Raw genomic sequence first — 27,542 nt, 5'->3', positions numbered from 1 at the left:
CTGAATACACCCTCAGAAGCACTTGCTCAGCGGCTCCAGACCCATCCAAGGGAGATACATCCGTCGGTCCAATACCTTGAACAACTTGCGGCATTCCGGACTCCACGTGGGTGTCAGTAGAGGCCTGTGACTCAAAGGTAGCGGGTATCGGGCTGCGAAAGCACCTCACTGAGTACTGGCGAACCGGCGACTGGCTTAGAAGCTTCGTCATCGGTTTTGGATCTCGACTGCGTCTCTGTCCTTTTCTTTGCGTTTTTTATGTATTCCGGTAGTCGGATTGCTATCTGACGACATTTCTGGGTAGTTAAATCTGTTTCCAAAATACTATGAAGCAAAAATATAGACACGCTTAATAGTGTGTTGGTTAAACCTAGCACAAAACCGACAGCCAGGCACGTTGTGATCAGGGCCTAGGCAAGGAATACAGTAGAAATGGAAACCCTTATGAGGTAATTGCTTCCCACAATTAATAAAATTATTAACTTTTTCTGACATCGGTAAAAGGCAAGAAAAAAGTTTCCCCAACGGGGTACTTAGCTTTAGTGAAGACTTTGGTTCTGAAACTCAAACTAGAATATTTCAGTAGTCGGCCGACCAGCACTTGCGAAATGCTTCTGATTCGGGCACCGTGCGGCAAGAAAAACTAAAGAAAATGGTGTCGGCAGCATGTTTTATACCCCTGACGACCTGACGTCATGGAAGAGGAGACAGCAACCGACGCAGGACCCAAGACTTTGGAATTCAAGCCAACTGAGGGCAACCTGCCAGCAGATTACCCAAATGTAATGACTGCAACAGTGAAACCCGAAGAACATCCTGTCTGGGCATTCAGAAGCTGGAAGTTGAGAGTCATGGGCCTGTGAAACAGCCAAAAAGGCATCTTGAAAGGCTGAAAACAAGGGAGAGACTGCAGATGGCGATGATTGATCCATTAGTAGTAATTCAAAATACTACTTTCATTTCTGAGACATCCGAGGCCTGCCATCTGAAGTGTTCTCTCATGAGAGAGATGGTATCTCCAAAAGAAAATTCTTCCCCTGGAGATTCAAGACTGATGGAGTTCTCTTCCTCAGGGGGTAATGAATCCTTAGGGGATTCAATTTGAGAACAGTAAGGGAAAAATCAGAGGAGTATTCTTATTCTGGCTCTTTTAAAGCCTGCACAGGAGTAGGAGCAGGTCAAGGTACTTGTGACTGTAGGGCCTGTAATACCCTGAAAAGATTTTGGGAGAAGACTTCCAATCCAGGGGCAGACTGCTGTTCTGTAGGTTTTAATTTTTGTTTTCTCTTCAGAGGAGTTGGATGGGTCATTTTAAAAGCTGACATCTGGGAGGATTGCAGAGCAGGAGTAGGCCCCCCTTCAACACCATGATCCATGGTACTGATGGCTATCAACCTCAGTGGACGTACCTAGCGTTTCCGGCAGGCGGCTTCCAATGCGGTTCCCGGTTCCACCTGAGAAACAGTCCAATGAGACCCTGGGCTAACATCTGCCTCGAGAGTCTCACCGACTCCTGAGGTGCAGCATGGGCGCCTGGCCTAACTTTTTTGGCCTTCTTCCTAGGCAGCTCATCGGACGTACCTACCCTGCCTTCCATACCTAACGCTAGACGCCAGATTCCCTAGTTCTCCAGACATAGTTTGAGAGCAGCCAGACAGCTGCGAAGAGCATTACGCATAAACGATTTACAAATATCACAAAACATATGGTAGTGGGCCTCCCCTAGATGAAACAAGCACTTGTCATGTGTATCCTTGTGTGGAATTTGTCTTCTACAAGCACACATCCCCCTTCTAGGTGACATACATCTCAAAAGAATAGATAACAATGAAAGGACAGTTATCTGTAGCCGACTGCTTCCCAAAGCTGGCGGTCACAGGTCCAAAGATCACTGCAGCAGACAAGTTCTGAAGTGGGTAGGTGCAGATGTCACCTTTATAGCAAACATCTGTTTAAGGCCCTCACAAACATCGCATGTACACCTGCGCGCAAGACTTTAATATACTGGCTGGATATCTGGTGCTGCAGGCAGCAACCTCCCTACAGTTATGAATACTGCAGGGAGGTTGCTGCCTGCAGCACCAGACATCCAGCAGAAAAGTTCTGAATACTGCAACATGAAAAAATAAGAACATCAGATGTATACCAATTTCAAAGATGCTATCCTGACAAAAGAGCAGCTGGGAAAGAGACTCTCCCAGACAAAGGTCATTAGCAAAGCCACAGAGGAAAAAGGGTGGCATACCTGCTTTGAGGACAGCAGACAGAAAAGGACCTCATATCATACCATGTTGGCAAGAGACACCCTTGGACTACAATCTTCCACTACTGTCCCAGAAGGCTCTGTCTGGATACAGGTAGAGGCAAATGTTCATGCAGGAGCCCAATGTATGCAGCTGCCCATGCCAAACTTACACACAGTTCCAAGGGTGGGGCAGGAGGCAGCAGAAGGTTCTCACGCACATCAAAATGTGGGTGGAAAGGGTGGTAGCATCCTTTCTGTTCACATGAAAGGAATATCGTATCCCAGAGGTCCACCTCTGGTATAGTGGAACCACCAGTACAACCAAATAACCAAAGGAAAACAGCACTCCCACAGTGTATTCAGTGTGAGAGGTTCTCACTTAGGAACATACAGAATCAAGCAGCACCATCTCCATCTTGAATTCTAACAGCATCCAGAAACTGTGCTAAACATGGAAGAAACAGCTGCATGGCCAAGCATCAGGGAAGGCAGAAATAATGGTGCTGAATGCCATCCTCTTCAAAATCCAGCACAATAATACTGCAAGCCACCTGCTCTTGCCTGACGTCAGGCAGAATAACACGAATGCCAGCTTAAAGTTTTCTTGTGCCAGTGCTGTCATGGCTAGTATATAGCTGACAGCACACCTCTGTACAAGTGAGGAATGCATCATGCATCCGATACAGATCGCTAGCAGACAGAAAACAGATTGGCCTCAGCTATGAGGAGCCAAAAATAATGTACTTCAGCACTGTATTCACAGTACTACACTATGAAAGCTTCTGACCTACAGTGAATATAAAAAGTGTACATGCCCCTGTTAAAATGCCAGGTTTTTGTGATATAAAAAATGAGACCACAATAAATCATTTCAAAACTTTTCCCCCCTTTAATGTGATCTATAACCTGTACAATTCAATTGAACAAATCTGTTAGGGGAAAAATATAAAAAATGAAAATGTACAATAATCTGGTTGCGTAAGTGCGCACACCCTTAAACTAATACTTTGCTGAAGCACCTTTTGCTTTAATTACAGCATTGAGTCTTCTTGGCTAAACGCCTGCCATCAATTAGAGAAACTCTGATTAACACCAAATAAAGTTCACTTGTCCTAGTAGGATTTCCCTGACATTTACTCAGTTGCCTCCTGCAGCAAAAGCCATGGTTCGCAGACAGCTTAAAAAGCATCAAAGGCATCTCAATGTTGAAAGGTATCAGTCAGAAGAGTACAAAAAAATTTCCACAGCATTGGATATACCATGGAACACAGTGAAGGTAGTCATCAAAAAGTGGAGAAAATATGGGACAACAGTGACGTTGCAAAGAAATGAACATCCCTCCAAAATTGATGAAAAGACATGACAAAAACTCTTCAGGGAGGCTGCCATGAGACCTACAGCAACACTGAAGGAGCTGCAGGAATTTCTGGCAAGTACTGGTTGTGTACTACATATGACAACAATTTCCCGTAATCTCCATATGCCTGGGCCTATGGGGTAGGGTTGTAAGACGGAAGCCTTTTCTTACACAGAAAAACATCCGGGCTTTGGCTAAAATTTGCAAAACAAAACATGTGGGAAAATGTGTTATGGTCTGATGCGACCAAGGTTGAACATTTTGGCCACAATTCCAAAAGATACGTTTGGCGCAAAAACAAAACTTCGCGTCACCAAAAGAACATCAGCTCCATGGTGAAGCATGGTGGTGGCAATACCATGCTTTGGGCGGGTGCTTTTCTTCAGCTGGAACTGGGGCTTTAGCCAAGGTGGAAGGAATTGTGAGCAGTCAATTTTGGCCCAAAACCTTAAGGCGTCTGCTAGAAAGCTGAAGATGAAGAGAAATTTCACCTTTCAACATGACAATGACCCCAAGCATACATCCAAATCAACAAAAGAAATGCTTCATCAGAAGAAAATTTAAGTTTTGGAATGGCCCAGCCAGAGTCCAGACCTAAATCCAATAGAAAATCTGTGGGGTGATGTGAAGAGGGATGTGCACAAGAGATGCCCTCGCAATCTGACAGATTTGGAGCGCTTTTGCAAGGAAGAGTGGGCAAATATTGCCAAATCAAGATGTGCCATGCTGATAGACTCCTACCTAAGAAGACAAAATGCTGAAATTAAATCAAAAGATGCTTCAACAAAGTATCAGCTTAAGGGTGTGCACACTTGTGCAACCAGCTTACTATACGTTTTTTATTTTTTTATATTTTTTCCCCTAACAGATTTGTTTGCTTTTCAATTGAATTGTACAGGTTATAGGTCACATTAAAGGTGGGAAAAGTTTTGAAATGATTTCTTGTGGTCTCGTTTTTTTAGATCACGAAAACCTGGCACTTTAACTGAGGTGGGTACACTTTTTATATCCACTGTATATGGCACTTACCTAGCTGTGATATCACCCAGAGTTGTGTAAGCCGCTGATATGCAGGCTAACACTTGTGTCATGTCTAGCAAATTAGTTCGCATTGCAGTGCCATCTCCACATGGCAGATGGAGCATATCTTCTCCAGCACTTTCAGGACACCTTTTCATTACAGCAGCAGGTATGTCCCAGAATTTACAGGTCTCCTCCCTGAATGCAGTGGCCACAAGTGCTTTAAACACCTCTGGCTTGGGTGGATGGGTTGCTTTCAGTCAGTTCTTGAACATAGCTGTCCCACAGTTATGGCCTTCCCTGTTCCAGCATCAAGTTCTCTTTAGCACAAAGACACACAAGGATCTTTCATTTGCCTGGCTCTTCTGAAACATGGACACCTCTATCATTAGCAAAGGTTTGCTATAATGGATTCTAGTGATGCTACAGCTTCCACCAGATATTCCAGGATGGGTTTACATCTGAAGCTATGGTAAGTTCTTCGCTAATAATGCACACCTTTAGAGGAGGCTAGTACTCAAACTCTCTAACATGAAGTACTGCTCCTTGGCGGAGAATGTACTCTTAGAAAAAGCCTATTCATAAACAAGGCCAGACATATGGATTTAGTGTTTACCTTTTTACTCGCATGGCAAGTCACTTGCAAGCACTTGTACAATCAATGTCCTTATCGTTCTTCCAAACGGCTGATGAGAAGTACCCTTAGGGAATCCTGACACCACAAAACGTTATACTTCCGGGAAAGTATCAGGACAGGAGCCTGATTCCAATGTTGACAGAAGCTCTCTCTCCCATGTGCAAATGACAATGTTTCTAACATTATATGAGCACATGTTTCTGTCTGGCAGTTGGTATACAGGATTATGGAGCTGAAAAGCTGTTTCCTATGTTCGAGGTACAAGGTTAGACTCCCTCAGCCTCCACTGTTTAACTGTGTGACTATGAGCAAGTCACTTAATCAGACACAGCTCCCAGGCGGAGTGTGAAAAAAGTCCATGGAGATCAGAGCTCTACCCCAGAAAACAAAAATAAAAAACATTTGACTTGTTACTTAATGCCAAGGACAAGGGGTGATTTATCACCATCTGTAAATCTGAAGTCTTGGCATTTCCTCAGCAAACAGCTGCTCTGTGCTTCTCAGGTGAGTCTCCAAACGTCTGCCTTTGGTAAAGGAGTTTAAGAATGTTAGGGTAATGTACCTATCAGGGAAGGGACAGGCAATACTAACAACTGATTAAAAGGTAGCTGCATTCTTGCTGGCAGTGAAAACTGACAGTGAAGCAAGACCACAGTAATACCAAAGTCTACACTTAATCTTCACCTATGGTCAAGTCTGTTGGTACTTAAATGAGGCATTATGGGCATTTTAATCTTCCAGAGTGGTTTCTATGTAACAGTTTTTTTTTATTTATTTCAGCCCTCTGGGAGAAGGCCTCAGGTACAGGACTTGACACCTTAGAGGGGCTTCTACCTCGCACGCAACCTTAAACTGATTTGGGATTCCTCAAGGCTGAGGATCTGATTTATTGCCACACAAACCTTCAACAGGGAAACACACAAAGTGAACAGAAAGACACTTAAAAAAACAGGCAGTTTTCTAAATAAAGTAAAAGTTTCTTGTTGATTTATCACTGGGTAAATTTTAATGCCCCCTTTCTTGGAAATTAAGACAGGCAGCATCACTAAATAAATCTGTAAAAATACAAAAAATACTCTTGTCTATGCAGGTGACCTGAAAATGAGAATCAACTTTACAACTTAAGTACTAAAGATTTATTTATTTTGACATTTGTTTACCAGCAACGTCTGACTGAGCAGTGCCCTCATCATGGACATCATCTGCATTAATTCATCATTCTCAGTTTCATTCATGAGCAAAAGTTCTATTAAGATATCCCTGACATCAGTTACATCAATTTCAGAGTTGTGATTAAAAATAGTTACACTGGATGTATATGAACATTTTAGATACAGAGAGGTATATGCAGAACAGTATCATCAGTATGCAGAGATGGTCAGGTTTTACATGACTAATTGTTACTATAAAGACGTGTTCAAAATCGAGGACATGGGAAGACGAGATAAGGGAGCTAGAGTAGCCCAAGGAAAGATGGGAAGAGAGACAAGGAAGATAAAGAAAAGATGACACAGGAGGGTACAGGTATGACAATACATTTTTTTGCAGCAGAGTTATGGCATGAATTCATATAGCTATATTAGCACCAGTTTAACCAGGTATGGTGGAGAGCCATTTATTCATCATGTACTACTTCCGCTGGCATTTAAAAGGTCTTTCAGGTTGCAGACTGCTCAACTGATGCGGGATGGTATTCTAGCTATCAGCAATGCAGTGCGAGTACAAGGAGTATGCTGCATTCTTCAGTTTAGTTATGGAGAATAATGATGTCAGATCAGCACAAAGGCATCTTATTAGCATAAGGTTGAATGATGAAGTGAAGTGATGGTAATTTTTCACGGCTATGCAGCAATCTTTTGGTAACGGAGTACAATAGGTAATTAGTTTGAGCAGGTTTAGTTGTTTTAGAGAGCAGTGATGTCATCTATATTACTGGTTGATTACAAACTTGGCTGCTTTACTGCAGCACTGTTATAGTCCAGCTGAGAGAGAGAGAGAGAAGTTGGGCTCCCTTTTGAAATGTCACATTCGAAATGTTAAGTTCCGAAAAGCTAAGGAAAAAAAAGACCGAAAACCTGGAGGAGAGCAAATCCCGAAAACTGCTCTTCTGTTTAAAACTCTGTTCTGCAGAGCGATAACAACTCCGAGAACGCCATACCTCCAAGAAAAGGGAATATTCAGAAATGGCATCTCGGGAGTTTGTATATGCAAGTCCTATCTTTCGGCAATTCAGTCTCCATGTTTGGAGACTTGCTCCAGTGGGTACAGACATTTCAAATGATTACTAAAGAAATGAGAACGGTTAGGATGGCAGAGGTATAACAGAGTGGGAAGTATTAAAGCAATGGCTAGGTGTTGCCTAGCAGAGTCAGCAAGGTAGTGTTTTATTCAATATACACAGCCTAGCTTTTAGTGCTACATCTTTATGGCTTGCTTAAGGTGGAAATCAAATTTCAGGTAGACATCTATAATCACACCCAGTTCTATATTGGTCTTGCGGATGACAGTATATTAAAGGTATTTTTTTTTTTTTGTGGCAGGAGAGATAGTTGTGCGGGTGTACGGTCATAGTTTAGCTCTTTTTTTTTTTTTTTGATACAGGAGGAGTGTGAGTTGAGTCAAGCATTTATGGAGCTATGGAGGCGGATTTCTGGGCAAATGTCTGCAGCATGGGTACTGCCTAGCAGCATAAAGAGTGGAATCATCGGTGTGTTGTGCTACGGGCACTTCTGCTGCTGCTGCTGCATTTAGGTCATTGATAAGTTAAACAGTAGTGGTCCTAAAAAGGAGCTTTGTGAGACTCCAAGGAATGGGAAAGTAAAGTAAAGAGAAATCTTGCCATTTCACTGCTAAAGGAAGTTATCATCACAGCAACATACCTGGGCTAGTAGAACGCCACCTTTCATTTTCTCGTCTTGATCCTGCCACTCGCCAGCTGCCTTCATCATCTTCATCGTGTTCTTCTCGAAGAGTGCGCCAGTTATCACTGTCAGAACGTGCATATTCTTTGCGGGATGACGCTGTACTCCCTTCATCAAAGCCTCCTCGCCCTTTTAAAAAAAAAAGTTACTCTTAAAACAATATGAAGCTCTACTGAAGCATGATCACACTACACTGAAAAAGAGTTGCTGTTTACACTACACAAACTAACCTGCCTGAATAGGGCAGTTTCCTTAAGTCCTGTATCAGCATGGTTTTCACTTTTTTTTATAGGTTCACAGACTGTACTAAGCTAACTGACCTTGTTGGCCATTTTAAGCCTAGCCAATTACCCCATGTGAGAATCAAGCCCAGCACCTTGCTTGGTATGTTAAACAACTTATCCATTATACCAACTCGTCCAGCTATTTCTGCCAAAGTTCTACTGATTCACTCAGAAAACTAAAATATATGCCAGATATATGAAAGCACATTAAAAGTGAAGGTGCTCGTAACAGAATTAAGAGAACTTCACTTTTTTTTCAGGAATCTCCATCATTATTCTTTTTACAGTGTAATTTTACTTCTGCAGACAGAGCCCTGCACTAGTACAAGTCTGTAGAAGTGGAAACTGTATAAAATAAAATTATTCCCTTTGCCACAGAGTCATAAAAATAGCACTGATCTAGTTGCCATGCTTCACAACTATGGAACTGGTAGCTGCTTCTACTCTGAATACTATCCATATGAACACACAATTGACAAGATGATAAGAGAAGATTCCTTTACTATAATTGCACAAGTACAACGAAATTTGGAAACACCTGTTTATAATCACTTGTAAATCTGATGTCATGGCATTCTCTTAGCAAAACTGGACTTCACCCTTAAAATATGTCTGCACATATGTCCATGGCATTCGAGTGAGAGAAATCGACTGACACAGCAAAGAAAAAGTGGCCTTAATTCATTCCCTCCAATGCAGCTCAAAGTTTGCACAGTTACTGACAACAGGCGGAGCCAAAGCTTTTTCACAGAATCATATTGTGTCCTCACAATTCAAACGAATGTTCACACCTCTGGAATCATACAGGTTACCAAAGTAGTAAATGGCAAACTCAACACTATTTTTATAGTCCTAGTATTCTTTAGGCTCTAGTTTTTGAAATGAAAGTTTATAAGTCAAAGTAAACATGATAACTATAAAGTTTGTAATGCTTTATAAACAACTTGCAATTTCTCAGCAACCTTTCAAGTCATACACAAACTGTCAGCAGTATTCTGTTCACCAAGCTGGGAGCTTTCATACAAGGTTAAGCAGTTCTGTCTGTGCTATTCGGATGTGAAGATATTTAGAAGCATATATATTTCTGACAATATAAATAATTACGGGAATAACAATTAATATTGTTTTACCTGCATCAAGACAGCTGTTTGCCATTGCATAAGCTTTAAGATTAATTTTTTGTACACTGTATGTAGTATGGTTTTGCAACTGTTTATGCAAATACGAACAAACAACATCTGATGCCTAGAGACCTAAGTAGGCTGTAACTGCACAAACACTTGGAGATGTCACTCAGCTTTAAGGAAAACTCTACCTGGAACTCATTGTCTTTTTCATTCTGTTTTTGTGTTCTGAACTACTTTCAAAGTGTTTCTTATAAGAATTTAATACATTTTTCTACAAAAATGGCTAGGATGGGGCAGGATCTTGGTTTTCCGCTTTACATTCTTTTCAGACTCTTGTTTCAAGTATCCTTCATGTGAGCCTTGATGGACGTAAGTGATTCTCATTCCTTCTCACAGACAGAATAGCAATAGATGACTCAGTTTTCATTCACACCTTCTGAAACATGACTATATTCATTCATTATCTGAATCACTTCATGTGTGTTCCATTCAAAGCTTCTTTTAAAGGTATTTAAAAGAAAAAAAAAATGTTCAGCTATTCATAGTAGGTACATTGCTTCTGTAAAAAAAAAAGTACCTAAATTGCAGGCTTCTGTAATGTCAATTTGTAGAGAAACTGGATTCATTAATCCATTGGGAGATTTGGAGACTGCGGGCCCAAGGACAACCATACTAGAGAACAGGGATACTGAAGAATGACCACAGACAGACCACATGGAAAATTAAACGTACATTAGAACTGCAAACCTACAATGACCGTGCAAACTACCTGGGAAAAACCTTGCCATACCAAAGTGATTTGACACCACAGCAAAATAATGACGATGATGTGCTTGTCAGAAATCAATAAAAAGTTCAAGACTATTAGTGGATGTCCAAGAAGTTAATTTCAAACAACTTAGAATGCCGACACCTGCCTCAGCTTTTGAGAAGCCGAAAGTGAATGTGCAGGGCCTCTCAGCTGAAGAAATCAAAATGGAAGCTTAAAAGCCATTTTACAACATTCCCAGTTTGTTTCAGTTCATTCTATAAGAGCATTACTACCAGTTTTTGGTGAAAAGGCAGCAGCACATAGGACAGCAGACAGCACCCATCAGAACAAACTAACTTATATTACAACCAGCACACACAGACATCTGTGCAATATATTACATCCCCTTCACCCCAAAGGGGTACAGCCAAACATGTAGACTTGTGAGATGGTCCAAAGCCCCTTTTCAGTCACAATCAGAGTCAGTCAATATTATAGACTAGTAAAATAGAATACAGAAAATTATACATAACTACACAGTTTGTTCAAACAAGTAAGATGCCAGTTTGCTCCTAAAAACATACACAATACAGACATAGATGTAGTAATGGGACAACTACCAGAATTGTAGTATTTGAACTGCAAAAGGAGATTGTAATCCAGAAACTGTACATTTAAGTATTTAGTTTAGTCTTTGCAATGCTGTACTTGTATTAATTATCCCTAAAGCAATTCATACCACTTCACTGGGGAGACATTTACATAAAGCAGATTTGCATGCCTGTAGGGTCTGCACTGGAAAAGTCTCATTCTTGTGGAACACTTAAATGGGGGCCAAGACAGAAAAATCCTTTTCGACTGACTACTTCTCTGGAAATAAATTTACTGTTTGAAGGGGGAGCTATCCTTTAACTGTAAGCAGTAGCTGTCATTTAGATCTTAAAATCAAGAAGCATAGGAGATCGGCTACCTGTAACTGACTGATCATCCTAATTAACTTTTCTACAGATTACAATGACAGGTTGGAAGATCAACAAGAGGAGCAAATCTGTCTATTCTGTCGTCTGCAACTTGAAGCCTATGTCTACTGTAGACTGAATAGAACACAAGAAATGTGTCTTTCAGCTTTTCCCAGTTAGGGGTCGCCACAGCGGACCTCCGGTCTGCTAATGACTGGCAGTAGATTTTTACGTGCCGAGTTGCCGGCCCGGACACACAACTTTCAACGAAGGTACGCCCATTCATGCATGTCTCCACACAGAAGACGCTCTAGCTGAGAACCAAACGGGACGTCTTACTGTGAGGCAACAACGCTACTTACTGCAGCACCATCACCGCAGTAGAGTAGAACACAAGAAATGGTAGGCAGTATTCAATTTTAGGAAGTACTACATTTTTTTGCAGAGAGCTAGGTTGGTTTCAGGGGACAGGAGGTCAGTTATTTTATAGCATATTTTCAGCTATGCAAAACCATCGACATTAAAGTTCAATGCGGACTCTTGTGCAATCCCTAGACATCTGTAAGCAGAAAAAGTACAGTTTTGTACCTACAATAAATGTAGATGTTAGAGTGCTAATACAGCTGCAGTCATAACAGAAGGGTTCTCCTGCCGTCAGGCGGGTCCTCGGTCGGCCGGATTCCAAAGTCTAGGTCCGGCGTCGGTTGTCGTCGCCTCTTCCCTGACATCAGTGCGACAGGGGTATAAAGGAACCAGCCAACGTCATTTTCTTCAGTTTTTCTTGCCCCAGATGTCAGGTGCCCCCAGAAGGAAGGCAATACATAAATTTATATAATAAAGCAATGCAATATAATCAAAATACAGTAGTTGCAAGCAAATACACCATAAATGAATACCCCAATCAGGTTGTATGAGGAGGTGTTAGCCAATAGGCCTGTGCCAAGAAGGGAAGGAGGGAGGGAAACCTGGACTGCAGCTGTATTAGCACGCGAACATCTACATTTATGGTAGGTACAAAACTGTACTATGTTCATCGTGCATACAGCTGCAGTCATAACAGATGGGTAGAATCCCAAAGCTAAGAAAAGGGTGGTAGGCACTAGGTGGAACTAGGAGGAGCCAGGATGCCCTGCAAGACTGCAGTGGCAAAGCCTGCTCTAGTTTTGGAGTATAATGGTAGGTGGTAGTGCTTGGAGAAGGTATGCAGAGAACTCCAAGTGGCTGCTTCCAAAATATCTTTGCTAGGAACTCCTCTGAGGAAAGCTGCAGAGGTAGCTGTGGCCCTTGTGTAGTGAGATCTGATGCCTGCAGGTACAGTTTTACCACGAAAAGAGTAACAAAAGCGTATGCAGTGGGCTATCCATTTTGAGATTGTCTGTTTGGAAATTGGCTTCCCTTGAGCTCCTATAGCATAGGACACAAAGAGCTGTTCTGTTTTTCTGAAAGGCTTTGTTCTGTCCAAATAATAACGCAGCTGTCTGTGGATGTCCAAGGAATGCAGTAGTCTCTCCCCTTTGTTTTGAGGATTAGGGTAAAAGGTCGGTAAGTGGATAGCCTGATTCAAAGCTACCCTGGATACCACCTATGGCATAAAGGACGGGTTGGTTCGTAAGGAAACTCTGTCCTGATGGAAGATGACAAAAGGCTGCACAGCCATGAGGGCTTGTAGTCCCGATACCCTGCGAGCTGAGGTGATAGCCAGAAGGAAAGCTGTTTTCCAGGACAAATATTGCAAATCTGTTGAGGCAGCTGGCTCAAAGGGAGGCAAGGTCAGCTTTTCTAGAATGAAATTGAGGTCCCAAGCAGGTATTGGTCGTTTCCTTGGGGGTTTTATGTTCTTCGCCCCTCTGAGGAACTGTCTTGAGGGGGTGAGAGAATAAAGGTGGATCAGTGTTGTATTCTGCAGGAATGGCTGAGGCATGGATTTTGATGGAAGAAAATGAAAGTCCACTGCTTAGCAGCTCAGCTAGATACTGTAATATTTAAGGTAAATTCAGTTTTCCAGGATTCTGGCCCTTTTTCTCATTCCAGGCACAAAACCGTTTCCATTTTGCGGAGTAAGCTTTTCTAGTAGACGGCCTTCTGGCCTCTAAAATGACATCCTGCACCTTCTTGGAGAGTAGGGTCTGTTGTGATGTTAAGGAATCTTCCATGCGGCCAGATTGAGTGTTTTCAGCTGACTGTGAAGAGTTTTGAAGCTATGCCGATTCAGAAGAGGCATTAGAGGCAGGGTCCATGGTGCAGAATGGGTCAGGCTCCTCAGGAGTGGATACCAGTGCTGTCTTGGCCAGTCTGGAACAATGAGAATAATCTTTGGTCTGTCTGCTCTGGTTTTTAATAGAACTTTGGGCAGCAGAGGAAGAGGTGGAAAGGCATAAACTGTCATTGTTGTCCAACTGAAAGAGAGAGCGTCCACTCTCCAGGCCTGTGGATGAAAAGTCCTTGAGCAGAATTTTGTCAATTGGTGATTTTTGTGGGAGGCAAAGAGATCTATGTCTGGCCTTCCCCATGCTTGTATTATCTCTGTAAAAACTTGAGGATGCAACTTCCATTCGTGTGGATCTGTCATATTTCTGCTTAGGTTGTCTGCCAGCGTGTTTTCCTTGCCTGGCAAGTACTGTGCTTGAAGTTCGATTTGTAATTCCAGAGCCATGTTCCAAAGTGACATGGCCAGCCTGCATAGGGGGTATGAATGGGTTCTTCCCTGTTTGTTTATGTACCACATTACTGTGGTGTTGTCTGTCCTTATCAACAGTTGACCTGGATACAGAAGGTCTTTGAAAGCTAGAATAGCATTTATTACTGCTAGCATTTCCTTTTGATTGATGTGAAGGTGCTTTTCTTTTTGGGACCATTTGCCCTGAATGCACCGATCTGTCATGTGCGCCCCCCAGGCGTAGTCCGAGGCGTCTGTTGTGATGACTTGATTTGCTTGAGGCTTGCAGAATGGGAGACCTGTGTTTGTTCTGCATGCTTGAGCCCACCACAGAAATTCCTTTTGAAGACACGGAATTAGTGGTAATATTGTTTCCAAATTGTGGCTGTGTTGAGACCATAGGTTTTTCAGGTACCATTGAAGTTTCCTCATATGCAGCTTTGCACATGGGATTAGTAGGATGCAAGATGCCATGAATCCCAGAGCCTGCAGGTTTTTCCTTGCAGTCAGCCTGGTGAAATTTGCTAGTTTTTTGAAGTATTGAGTTAGTTGCCCCCGTTTCTCTGGTGTGAGGTAGGCCATCTGGGTGTTTGTGTCCAAGTTGGCACCCAGGAAAATTATTTTCTGAGAGGGTAATAGCCTTGATTTCTTTTTGTTGACTGTGTATCCCAGAGAATTCAACAACATTATTACAAAAGCCAGATGTTTCAGAAGTATGTGCTTGCTGACCGCTTGATCAGGCAGTCGTCCAAATATGGGTATATTTGTATCCCTTGAAGTCTGCAGTAGGCAATTACTGATGCCAGGCATTTCATGAATACTCTGGGTGCAGTAGATAAGCCAAAGGGCAATGTAGAGAATTGGTAATGGGTTGAACCTGCAAGAAATCTGAGGTATCTTCTGCAATTTTGTCTGATTGGGACATGCAGGTATGCCTCCTTGAGGTCCAATGTTACCAGCCAAGACTCCTTGCCCAGCATGGGAAGAAGCTGCTGTAATGTGAGCATCTTGAATTTTGGTATGAGTAAAAATGTGTTTAGGATGTTTAGGTCCAAAATAGGTCTCCAATCTTTTCCCTTCCTTGGTACCAGGAATAGTCTGGAATAAAAACCTTGACCTTGTTCTTGAGTAGGTACCTCTTGAATAGCTTTCATGTCCATGAGATCTGAAATTTGTCTTTGTGCCTCTGCCTTTTGATTGTGTGGGAGGTTTGGCAGGCCTCTCATTTTTGGAAGGGTGTGAAAATGGAATCTGCAGCCTCTGTTTATAATGTCCAGGATCCATTTGTCTTTTGTGACAATATGCCAATTTTTCGAAAATAATGCCAGTTTTCCACCTAAGGGTGCTGCCATTTGAGCCTTGCTTGGCATGCAAAGGGGAAAGTCATTGGGCTTGCTTTCTGAATGGCTGCGAACTATCCTCACCACCTCTTTGTGTAGGAGCTTGCCATTGTCTGCCTCTAAACGATCCTTGAGATTGCCCTTTGCCCCTCGGGCGTCTGTATCTACCTCTTTGGGGTCTGTCCGTGGCTGGAAAGGACCAATTTTTGGAGGGCCAATTTCTACTGAAACGTGGAGGTTGTACCTGTAGAAAATCTTTCACTGTTTGCATTGATTTAGCCTTTTCCTCCATTTTCTTTAATACCTCCTCAGCTTTAACACCAAATAATACATCCTTTTGTAGTGGGGCATCTAGTAATTTAGCTTTGACATGATCTGGTAAGGTTTGCTACTTGAGCCAGGCATGTCTGCGTATGACTGATCCTGTAACAGCAGCTCTACATGAGGCCTCTAGAGCATCAAAACCACATTGCAAGGTATGTTTACCCACTTGTTCTGCACTATGCATCAAATCCTGCAACTCCTTCAAGTCTGGTTGTTCAGGTTGTGACATTTTGCTTCTCAACTGTGATAACAGAAACTGTTGGTACTTTAACATATGGAACTGGCAAGTTTAATGCCCTCATGGTTAAAGTGGCCGAGGTGTATACCTTTTTCCCTCACCTTTCTAAAGATCTGGAATCTCTCTCGGAAGGTAAAGGATTTTTAGCAGTGGAGGCCTTAATTCCCTTGGGGCCCTGTGAGATAGTTTCTGGGTCAGCCGCATGGCTTTTGTATAGAAATTGGTGTGAGTCAGGAACCCGGTAGTACCGGTCAGGTTTGACTGGGGCTGGCGGTAGAGAATCCAGATTAAGGCAGGCCTCCGAATACACATCATCTAGTATGTCTAAGACAGGAGGTATAGCCAGAGGCCTGTGCTGAGGTAGCAAGAGAAAATCCCTAAGCCTTTTCTTGGAATCTGAATACTCTTGGCCTTCCCAGTGGAAGTGCTCTCTTAAGGTATGCAAGGTTTCCCCAAATGAGTAATCCTCTAGAGGGGAGACAGAGGGAATGGACTCCTCTGCATCAGAATCTTCAAAAGGGGAGTAAGAATGTTCCTGTTCATCCGAGTGCTCTGAAATAATGGAGGCCTGGTCAGAGGAGGGGGATTCTTCCTCCACTCTGGGCCTTTTGTCCGGGGGGTTGAGAACCCCTGATAAGCGTAATTAAATCCTCAGCCATTTTAAGCATCTCTTTTTTAGGCATGGGGCCTGGAGAAGGGCCCTGTGCAGCTGGTCTCTTAGAATGCATGGCTGCTTTAGACTTAGTGAAAGCCTTGATGGAAAAAGAAGAGGAAGGTCTGAAGACACCCTGAGAGGAGGCAGACATGTCTACATTTTGAGTTTCACCACCAAGAGTGGCTTCGGTATCTGTAGTCGGGGTGTGGGCCGAGGAGCCTGCGACCTCGGGCACAGAAGACACCGCCAATGAAGTGTCGTCGGTAGGCAGGGGCTGCGTAAGCGCCTCGCTGAGAACCGGACCACCTGTAGTCGGCTTTGGTGTGGTGTCGGAAGAGGCCGCGGACCTCGTGTGTCGTTCCTTATCTTTGCGTTTTTTAGACAAAACTGGAGTCGAGTATCCGACGACATAATATAGTTACATTTTCTGCCAAAATAATGCTGGGCGAACTCCGCCCGACGCTTAATGGTGCGTTTGTTGAATGTAGCACAAAAACGACAGACCAAGACGTCGTGGTCTGGGCCTAAGCAAGGAATGCAGAGGGAATGAAAATCCTTATGCGGTATTTGCTTCCCACATGAAATACAATTATTAACTTTGTCTGACATCGGTCTGAAGCAAGAAAAGTTTCCCCAACGGGGTACTTGAATTTCAAGAAGACTTCGGTTGCAAAATTTTCGTAATTTCAGGAGTTGGCCGACCGGCACTTGCAAACTGCTTCTGCTTCAGGCACCGCGCGGCAAGAAAGACTGAAGAAAATGGTGTCGGCTGGTTCCTTTATACCCCTGTCGCACTGACGTCAGGGAAGAAGCGACGACAACCAACGCCGGACCTAGACTTTGGAATTCGGCCGACCGAGGACCCGCCTAATGGCAGGAGAACCCATCTGTTATGACTGCAGCTGTATGCACGATGAACATCAGCCACTTCTATGAGAATGAGAAGGCATCCACTTTCCACATTCGTGAAGAGAGCCTGCAGCAAAATAGCTGTAGATGTCTGTTCTGAGGGGAGGCAAACAGATATGTGGAGTGCCCCACATTAGTGGACAATGTCTCAAGAAAACATCTGTGCAACATCCCATTGTGATTTTGAGACAATGATCTTCTGAGGGCATCTACCCAATAGCTGTCTTGCGATGGGATGTGGACTGCCTGTAATGTTACATTCTATTGAGTGCCAACTCCCACGCTTGTCTGGCCATCCTGATAGTTGTGTTGTGATGGGATGTAGGCTGCCTGCAATGTTACATTATACTGAGTGGCCAACTCCCATGCTTGTATGGCCAGCCTGCAAAGTAAATATGATCTGGTACCCCACTACTTGCTGATGTACCACATCACTGTGGTGTCATCTGTGAAGACTTGTAGGGGACCAGATTGTAGTGGGAGAAAAGTCTTTAGAACTAGGAAAAGAGCTGTCGTTTCCCTCACACTGATACGTTTTTTGGGATGGAGGGCTCCCACTGAGCTTCTTCCTTGAGACTGTTCATAGTATCCTCCCATCCCAGATCTGAGGCATCTGTGTACATGCACTGAACTGGCTTGGTGGGCTAGAGTGAGACCTGGATTCTGCATTATTTGCTGGATCCACCACCCTAACTTTTTTTTCATAGGAAGGGCAACTGAAAAGTCAGACTGTGATTGTGTTGGGACCAGTCATTCTTAAAGTACCACTGAAACTTCCTCATGTGTAATCTGGCAAGGGGCAGCATGGGAAGGGTTGTTGACATCAAGTCCAGAAGACAAAGAAATTCCCTGGCTGAGGTGTGGATGACAGATTAGCTTTTGGAAAAGGCTGGTTAGAAAAGTGACCTTTTCTTGAGGAAGGAAGGGCTTCATCAAATAAGTCCTTATTCTGCAACCCAAGAAGATCTGGTCTTGGGATGGAATGAGGGAGGATTTCTGTAGGTTCAGTGTAAACCCCAGAATTCCTAGGAAATAAATAGTGAATTGCAAGTGTGCCTGAAAAGTACTTGCCTCTTTTGCCTAGAAGTTCCCAAGTATGGGAAGCTCTGTATGCCTTTTGTTCTGCAGAAGGCTACTGCTGGAGCTAGATACTTTAGCATGTCTACAGCACCAAGGGTTTTCACAAAGGCCAAGGCAGTAAATTGACATTGCGAGGATGGTACAGCAAAACGTAGAAATCTTTGGAAATCTGGGTGGATGGGGATATGGAGATATGTCTACTTCAGGTCAAAGGTGGCCATGAAGGCCCCAGGTGTCAAAAGTGGAAAAAAGGTTTGCAGGGATCGCATGCGGAAGGTAGGTACATGCAGAAAGGGGTTTAATAGGGACAGGTCCGGTATTGGCCTCCAACGGCCCACCTACTTTAGGACCAGGAAGAGACTGGAGTAAAACCCTTGACCCCTCTTGTCCCGAGGAACCATCTCTATTGTGCCTTGTGATAGTAAATCCTGAATTACCTGGGGTATCAGGTGGATTTGTTTTATGGAGGGAGAGGAATGCCTTTTGTAGATGGCTTTTCTTGCCAGGTCATAAAGTACCCTTTTTCCACAACTGATAGGACCCAGCAGTCTTAGGTGATGTGTTGCCACAGGGGAAGACAGTGAGAGAGGCGGGAAGAAAGGGGGATATGGCGGGAATAGTAAGGAAGTCAGGCAATGTTTGGTTTGTCTGGAAAGGGCTGCCTGGGGGTAGAGTGAGAGGAAGTAGTTCTGGAGGATGAGGGCTTTCTGGCCCCTTTCCTTTGCTTTGAAGAAAAGGAAGAAGCAGAATGAGCAGGTGCACTTCTAACAAAGCTTGGTTTAGCTGGGTAGTTTCTGTAGAATTTAGGAACTGGGAATACCAGTAGATACCTTCAAGTCCTGCAGTTCCTTACTTCTTTCTTTAAGATTTTTGAAAAGTTCTGCAGACTGTCAAAGGGTAACTTGTAGTCAAGGGGGGACATCCAGGATCATCTTCAAGTCATCTGGCAGAGGTCGAAGTCTGAGCCAGGAATACCTGTATAACATAGGGCAGATGCAGCTGACCTGGTTGAGGCTTCAGCAGCATCACAGCTGCATTTTATGGAATGCCTGGCTACTTGTGCTGTGAAAGAAATTTTCAGGCAACTTAAGGCTTTGTAGGGGAGTCAGGCATGGCAGAGAGCAGAATAGAGGCCTAGGAAACTAGACCTAGGGTATACTTTACCCTACAAGTCAGGAAAATTAATGGCCCTAAAGGCCAGAGTAGACGAAGTGTAGATCTTTTTTCCCAACCTGTCCATACCTTACTATCCTTATCTGATGGCAGTAAGAAAGAGGATGGAATATGCCTAGATTGCTTGTCCGGTGCCACAACAATCACAGCTGGGTCTACGATGGGAGGCTGAGATATTTGCAATCATAAACTGACTTTGTAGAACCTGTCTGGCTTTTTTGGGGCCAGACGTTGAGATTCTCGGGTATTGGAGGCAGAGGCAAAAGGTGTCCAAGTAAGCAGGAATCACTGAAGGAAGGGAAGAGGGAGAGAGAGAGAGACGGACTCCCATCTGTAGGAGCTCAAATTATCTTTTATGTACCTCAGTCATTTGGGTGGAGTCCTACTTGAAATATTCTCTCATTGTGGAGACAGTCTCCTCAAAAGTAATGTCTTCTGGTGGGGAGTCTCCTTCCAAGGAGTCCTCACTTGGGGAACATTATTCCAGGGAAGAGGCCAGCTGAGAAGTATAAGTGAGAGACTCGTCAGAGGAAGAGGAAGAAGAGTCCTCCTCCTGAGTCTCAGGAAATGGGATGGAGCTAGCAGAGCCAACCCTGGGACTTAGAGTAAGCAGAGCAGGAGTTTGTGAGGCAGTAGGCCTCAGGGCCATAAAGGCCTGAAAAAGTGATTGGGAGAATACTTGCCAGTCAGGCTGGTCTTCCAATGGGACAGATAAATGCCTGCTTTTTATTCTGTCTTGAGAGGAGTTATCTTTTGAGTAGTCTGAGAAGCTGAGGTCCTGGTGTCAGACGTCAGGCCAGGGTACGAAGGACCTCCTCATACACTAAAGGCGCCAACATCAAAGGAACCTGTGCAGACTGGAGAAAAAAGGGTGGCATCGGATATGGTAACCATCGAAGTCACCAGTTTTCAGACGTTCCTCAGCCTCTAGACCGGTAGCTGGTGGGACGTACCAAGTCAGAGGCACAGTATCAGGCCAATAGACCTCGGCATTCTTTTTAGGCAGCTCCCCCCTCAATGGCAAGGTCAGGTTCTATACTAAGGGCCAAGTGCTTCAGATACAGGTTCTCTACGAATAATTTAAGGGCTGCCAGATGGTAACACAAGGAGATTTTACATGCTGTATGGTCTTGGGATGGTCCTAAGCAAAACAAGCAGAGGTTGTGTATATCTTTGTACGGAATGTTCCGACTGCACTTGCATTTTCCCCTTCCTAGATGACAGCAGCTAACAACAGATAAACGGCAACCTAACTAAGCCAAAAACAAAGATTCCCCAACAGGATATTTATCTTTAGCTTGATCTGTACGGCGGAGCAGAAAGTACAGTTGTGTACACTTGCCATAAAAGTAGATGTTAGAGTGTATTCACTGTTGCAGTCATCACATTTGGGTTATCAGCCTGCAGGTAGCCCTCAGCCGGCCTGAATACTAGAGTCTTGGAATTTCTGCGTCGGATGCTGTCACTTCCATGACGTCAGGGGTATAAAACATGCAGCCAACGCCATTACATCAGTTTTTCTTGCCCCATATGTCAAGTGGCCCCACAATAGGAAGCAATTACACGGTATGGAACACCCCCAGCAAAAAGCAAATACACATGATATAAAGTATGCCAAAAAAGATAGTAAAAGTAAAAAGAAGTCAGGGGGCTGGAGGGAGGGTAACCAGGACTGCAACAGTGAATACCCTCAAACATCTGCATTTATGGTAAGTGTACACAACTGTACGATGTTCTTCGTGTTTCAATGTTGCAGTCATAACATTTGGGTTGATTCCCAAAGCTAAGAATGGGTGGAGGCAGTTAAAGAGCATTAGGGCTAGCAATGAGGCCCTGTAAGACTGCTGTGGCAAATCTTGCTCTGGATTTAGAAAAGATAGACAAGTGGTAATGCTTGGTAAAAGTAGGTACAGAGCTCCAGGTTGCAGCTTCAAGGATGTCCCTGGTAGGGACTCCTCTGACAAAAGCAGTAGAGGTAGATGCAGCCCTGGTGGAATGTGTTCTTATCCCCTGTGGGGTAGATTTTCCATGGTGCTTGCAGCAGAAATGGATGCAATGTGCTCCTATTTGGAAATGGTTTGCTTTGAAATGGCCATCCCCCATGTCCCTGTAGCAAAGCTGACTAGCAGCTGGTCAGATTTTCTAAGAGGCTTAATCCTGTCCAGACAGAATCTAAGCAGTCTGTGCACATCCAGGGAATGCAATCTCCTTTCCCCTTTATTCTGGGGATTAGGGAAAAAGGTAGGCAACTGAATGGACTGGTTCAGAGCTACACTAGATACCACCTTGGGCATAAATAATGGATTAGTCCTGAGGAAAGCCCTGTCCGCATGGAAGATAAAAAGAAGTTATGTACCTACCATAACGCTCCATGTTAGTTGTCTTCTTCTCGCCTTCTTTCTTGCTGGTTGGGATCGGAGCCAATCCCGGCTCCAACTCGGCCATCTTCAATAGCTCGAGAGCTGTTTACTGGCTCGAGGCTACCCCATATCCCATGATGCCTGACGCAAGCTACCCAGATCTCGTTTGAAAAAGCTATTTCAGACATAACTAAGGAAAAATTCTACCCTAGCAGCCCTTTGGACCTAACTATAAAGCTATCTAAGCAGAAAAGGAAAACCAGAGAAAGTTCAGCCAATGAAATCTGAAAAAGGGGGATCCTCTCGATCCACTAGGATAAGGGGATGGAGGGTGGGACGCAAGAAAGAAGGCGAGAAGACGACAACTAACAAGGAACGTTATGGTAGGTACATAACTTCTTTATGTTAAGCTGTCTATCTCGCCTTCATTCTTGCTGGTTGGGACAGCGTCCCTAGCACCTACTATCCTGGGTTGCTCAATGGAACAGACTCTTCAGAACAGTGGAACCAAAATCAGCCCTGTTCCTGGAAGCAATGTCTAGCTTGTAATGAGAAATGAAGTTATGTGGGTTAGCCCACGTAGCAGCTGCACAGATAGATTCCATGGGCAACCTAGATTAGAAGGCCACCGAGGTAGCCAATGCCCTCTAGTAGAGTGGCCTTTAGGTTTGGTAGATAATTTGTTTCTCAGCTGGTAAATGAATGAAATAATGTGAGACAAAGTACAGTTTTGTACCTACCATAAATGTAGATGTCCGAACAGGATAGCATCTGTAGTCATAACAAATGGGTTGTCCTGTCGTCAGGCAGCCCTTCGGTCGGCCGGATTCCAAAGTCTGGGTCCGGCTTCAGCTGATGTCGCACTTCACCCAACGTCATCTCTGCTGGTCTTCGGGTATAAAGGCATCAGCCGACGCCATTTTCCTCAGTGTTTCTTGCCCCAGATGCCAGTTGCCCTCTTGGAAAGCTAAATTTTGGATAAATGCCAATGTTTCCAAAATAGTAGAAGGCAAACACAAAAAATAAGCATGTATGTACATATATACAAACAAATACACCATAAGAGACTCCCCCCCCCCCCAGCTAGTTATTAGGAGGGTAAATACCCTAGGAGTACCACAGAGGGGAAGGAGGGTGGGTAATCCTGACTGCAGATGCTATCCTGTTCTGACATCTACATTTATGGTAGGTACAAAACTGTACTATGTCCTTCAAGGATGCATCTGCAGTCATAACAAATCGGTAGAATACCATAGCCAAACTAGGGGAGGAGGAAGAAGAATAATGGTGTAGTTAGGATCCCTTGCAGTACAGCAGTGGCAAACCCTGCTCGGGATCTAGAGTATAGAGGTAAATTATAATGCTTGGCAAATGTATGCACGGAGGTCCAAGTAGCCGCCTCAATAATGTCCTTGGTTGCCACTCCTCATAAGAAAGCTGTGGTAGTGGCTGTAGCCCTTGTAGAATGAGGTCTTATGTTCTGTGGAATTGGTTATCCATGGTAGGAATAACAGAATCTTATGCAATTTCCTATCCATTTGGAGATTGTCTGTTTGGAAATTGCTTTTCCTTCCCTTCCTGTTGCATAGGCTACTAAAAGCTGGTCAGTTTTTCTGTCACCTTTGGTTCTGTCCAGGTAGTACCGTAACTGTCTATGTACATCCAAGGTATGCAGCAGTCTTTCCCCCCTGTTCTGTGGATTGGGAAAGAAGGTAGGTAGGTGGATTGCCTGGTTTAAAGACACTCTGGATACCACCTTAGGCATAAATGTAGGATTAGTCCTCATGGACACCCTATCTTGATGGAAGATTAGGAAGGGTTGTACTGCCATTAAGGCCTGTAGTTCCGAAACCCTCCTTGCTGAAGTAATTGCCAGTAGGAAAGCAGTTTTCCATGATAGGTGTTGAAGATCTGCTGTTGCTGCTGGTTCAAATGGAGGGAGTGTCAATTTTTCTAGCACAAAGTTCAAGTCCCATGCTGGTAATGGTGGTTTCCTAGGAGGTTTTACATTCTTGATCCCTCTGAGGAACTGCCTGAGTAGAGGATGCGAAAAGACAGGTGGATCGAAGCTGTATTCTGCTGAAATAGCTGATGCATGTATCTTGATGGAGGAATAGGACAGGCCTGTATGTAGAAGCTCTGCCAAGTACTCCAGGATGTTAGCAATATCTATGTTCGACATCTTTTCCTCTTTCAGTACTCCAAATGACAAACCTTTTCCATTTTCCTGCATAGTTCCTTCTTGTTGAAGGTCTGCGGGCTTCAAGGATAATGTCTTTAACCCTTTGGGATAGGTCTGGTTTAGTTGCTGCTATGTGATGTTCCAGGCAGTCAGTTGTAAGGTTTTTAGGTTTGGGTGCATGATGTTGTAGTTGTTCTGAGTTAACATCAAAGGCATCAGGGGTATTGACCACATTCTCCCGTGAGACATGCTCCTCAGCAATGGATACCAGTGTTGTCTTGGCCAATTCGGAGCTATCAGGATTATCCTTGGACGTTCCTCTTTGATTTTCAGTAGTACCTTGTGCATCAAAGGAAGAGGTGGAAATGCATATGCTGTCAGGCCTTTCCAACTGAAGGATAGAGAGTCCACCTTCCATGCAAGTGGGTGGCATGTCCTTGTGCAGAATTTTTTGAGCTGGTGATTGAGTGGGGATGCGAATAGGTCTATTTGTGGCATTCCCCATTTCTCTGTGATGGCCTTGAAGATGTCCGGTGTAGCATCCATTCGTGAGCATCCGAGGTGGTTCTGCTTAACATGTCTGCTAGGGTGTTTTCTTTTCCCGGCACAAATATTGCCTGTAACTGGATGTTGTAGCTCAGAGCCATATTCCAAAGGTCCAGAGTCATTCTGCATAGGGGGTATGAATGAGTGCTTCCCTGTTTGTTGATGTACCACATGACTGTGGTGTTGTCTGTCCTTATCATTAAATGGCCTTCTTTGAGGAATGGTCTGAATTTCTGGATTGCTAGTTTTACTGCCAGCATTTCTTTTGGTTTATGTGCAGGTGCAGCTGGTCTGGAGTCCACAATCCTTGTATGCATTTGTCCAGCATGTGCGCCCCCCAGCCTAGGTCTGAGGCGTCCGTTGTGATGGTTTGGCTTGCTTGAAAGTTGTGGAAGGGCAAGCCTGGGTTTGACTGGCATGCTTGAGCCCACCATAGGAACTCCTGTTTCAGGCATGGGATTAGTGGGATTTCGGTTTCTAAGCTGTGCCTGTGTTGAGACCATAAATTCTTTAGGTACCACTGTAGCTTTCTCATATGCAGTCTGGCATGTGGGACCAAGATTATGCATGATGCCATGAAGCCCAAGGCCTGCAGTACTTTTCTTGCTGTTAGTTTGTTCTGCTTTGTTAATGCCAAGAAGTAAAGAGGGAGCTGTTTTTGTTTTTCTGCAGTTAGGAATGCCATTTGTTTTACTGTGTCCAATTCCGCACCCAAGAATGTTCTTGTTTGGGATGGTATCAGTCTTGACTTTTGTAAATTGACTGTGTATCCCAGGGCTTGTAGTAAGCAAATGACTCTTTGTAAATCTGTTGTCAGCTTGCTTTTGTTGTCCGCTTGTAACAGGCAGTCGTCCAGGTATGGATAAATTTGGATTCCCTGTAGCCTGCAGTGAGCGATTACTGATGCCAGGCATTTTGTGAATACTCTGGGCGCAGTAGATAAGCCAAAGGGCAATGCTGAGAATTGATAATGCTCTGATCCTGCAAGAAATCTGAGGTATCTTCTGCAATTTGGTCGTATGGGGACGTGCAGGTATGCCTCCTTGAGATCTAGAGTTACCAGCCAACACTCCTTGCCCAGCATGGGAAGAAGTTGCTGTAGGGTCAGCATTTTGAACTTTTCTCTTTTCTTGGTACTAGGAAGAGTCTGGAGTAAAATCCTTTGCCCTGTTCTGTTATTGGTACTCTTTCCACAGCTCTCATATTTGTTAATTGCGCTATCTGCTTTAGAGCTTCTATTTTTTGATTTGGAGGTAGGTTTGGCATTCCTCTTTTTACTGGTAAGGTGTGGAAGTGGAACCTGTAGCCTTGGTCTATGGTTTGCAAAATCCACTTGTCTTTTGTGATATAGTGCCAATTTTTCGAAAATAAGGCTAACTTTCCGTCTAAAGGTGCTGCTATTTGCTCCCTGGTAGGTGGTGTCAGAGCCAAGTCACTGTGATTGTCCTGTTGCAGTGGCAGTGGTTGTGTCTGTGCCTCGGTTATTGCCTTGCCACTGTCGTCCTCTGTAGGCACCTCCTCTGGATTGATGTCTGCCTCTAGAACGTCTGTTCCTGCCTCTTTGAGATTTTGAGGAGTCTGGAAAGGACCAATTTTTGGCAGGCCAGTTCCTGCTAAACCTTGGGGGCTGAACCTGTAAGAAATCCTTAACTGTTTGTACAGATTTTGCCTTCTCTTCCATTTTCTCCATTACTTGCTAAGCAGGTGTACCAAATAGACTGGCCTTATCCATAGGAGCATCTAACAGCTTTGCTTTAACATGATCCGGCAAGACCTGTTCTTTCAACCATGCATGCCTTCTTATCACTGTGCCAGTCATGGCTGATCTAAATGAAGCCTCCAGTGCATCATAGCCACATTTTAAAGAATGGTTACTAACCTGCTGAATGTTATTCACCATTTCTAAAACATATTTCTTATCTAAGGAGTCATCAGAGGACAGCTTCTTAGTTAACTGATCAAGCATAAACTCTTGGTATTGGATCATATGAAACTGACAGTTTAAAGCTCTAGCTGAGAGAGTAGCAGAGGTGTAAACTTTTTCCCCCCATCTCTCTGAGGACCTGGATTCCCTTTCAGAAGGAATAGGGTTTTTAGCTGAGGTCGAGGCTACTGCCTTAGGCCCCTGGGATATAGTCTCAGGATCTGCAAGTGGGGCCTTGTATAGGTGGTGATGAGTGTCTGGTACCCTGTAAAATCTATCTGGTTTGGCAGGGGCTGGAGGTAAAGTATCAGAAGCAGTGCAAACATCATTAAATGCATCATCCACAACAGGCAGTACTGGAGGTATAGCTAAGGGCCTATGTTGTGGTAAGTGCAAAAATGTCCTAAGCCTTTTTCTTGAATCTGAGAAATCTTGTCCCTGCCATTGGAATTGTTCTCTCATGGCATGTAAGGTTTCCCCAAAGGAAAATTCCTCTGGTGGAGAGGCAGATGGAATGGATTCTTCAGCATCGGAATCTTCATAAGTAGAAAAAGGAGCCTCTGGCTGATCTGTAATGTCTGAGTCATCAAGAATCATCAGAGGACACTGGCTCGGGGGGCTCTGCTCTAGGTCTCTTTTCTGGGGGCTGAGAGGCCCTGTCTGGGTGAGATTGGGATCCCCTAATTAAGGATATTAAATCCTCTGCCAGAGTAAGCATTTGTGAACTAGAAGTGGGCCTGTGTGAGGGGGGCTTAACAGGCACTGATTTAACAGTTTTGGCTGCTTTAGCCCTGGCAAAAGCCTTAATAGACATGGCTGCAGGAGGCCTAGCAGCACCACGTGCTGGGGTAGAG

At 44.0% G+C, this 27,542-nt stretch overlaps 1 protein-coding gene across 1 annotated transcript in view; it reads right to left on the bottom strand.

The window, feature by feature from the left end:
• Nucleotides 1-27,542, bottom strand: part of GIGYF1 (GRB10 interacting GYF protein 1) — a gene marked incomplete in the record, with an annotated part of 2,892,461 nt that overhangs the window by 1,988,659 nt on the left and 876,260 nt on the right. Inside the window, 1 exon segment of the mRNA XM_044077309.1 lies at nt 8,139-8,309. Coding sequence (XP_043933244.1) covers nt 8,139-8,309 — 171 coding nt within the window.

Source organism: Protopterus annectens, chromosome 7.part0 (genome assembly GCF_019279795.1).
Source record: "Protopterus annectens isolate FY-2018-M chromosome 7.part0, PAN1.0, whole genome shotgun sequence".
Classification (NCBI taxonomy): domain Eukaryota; kingdom Metazoa; phylum Chordata; order Ceratodontiformes; family Protopteridae; genus Protopterus; species Protopterus annectens.
This window is presented reverse-complemented; position numbering and strand designations above follow the sequence as displayed.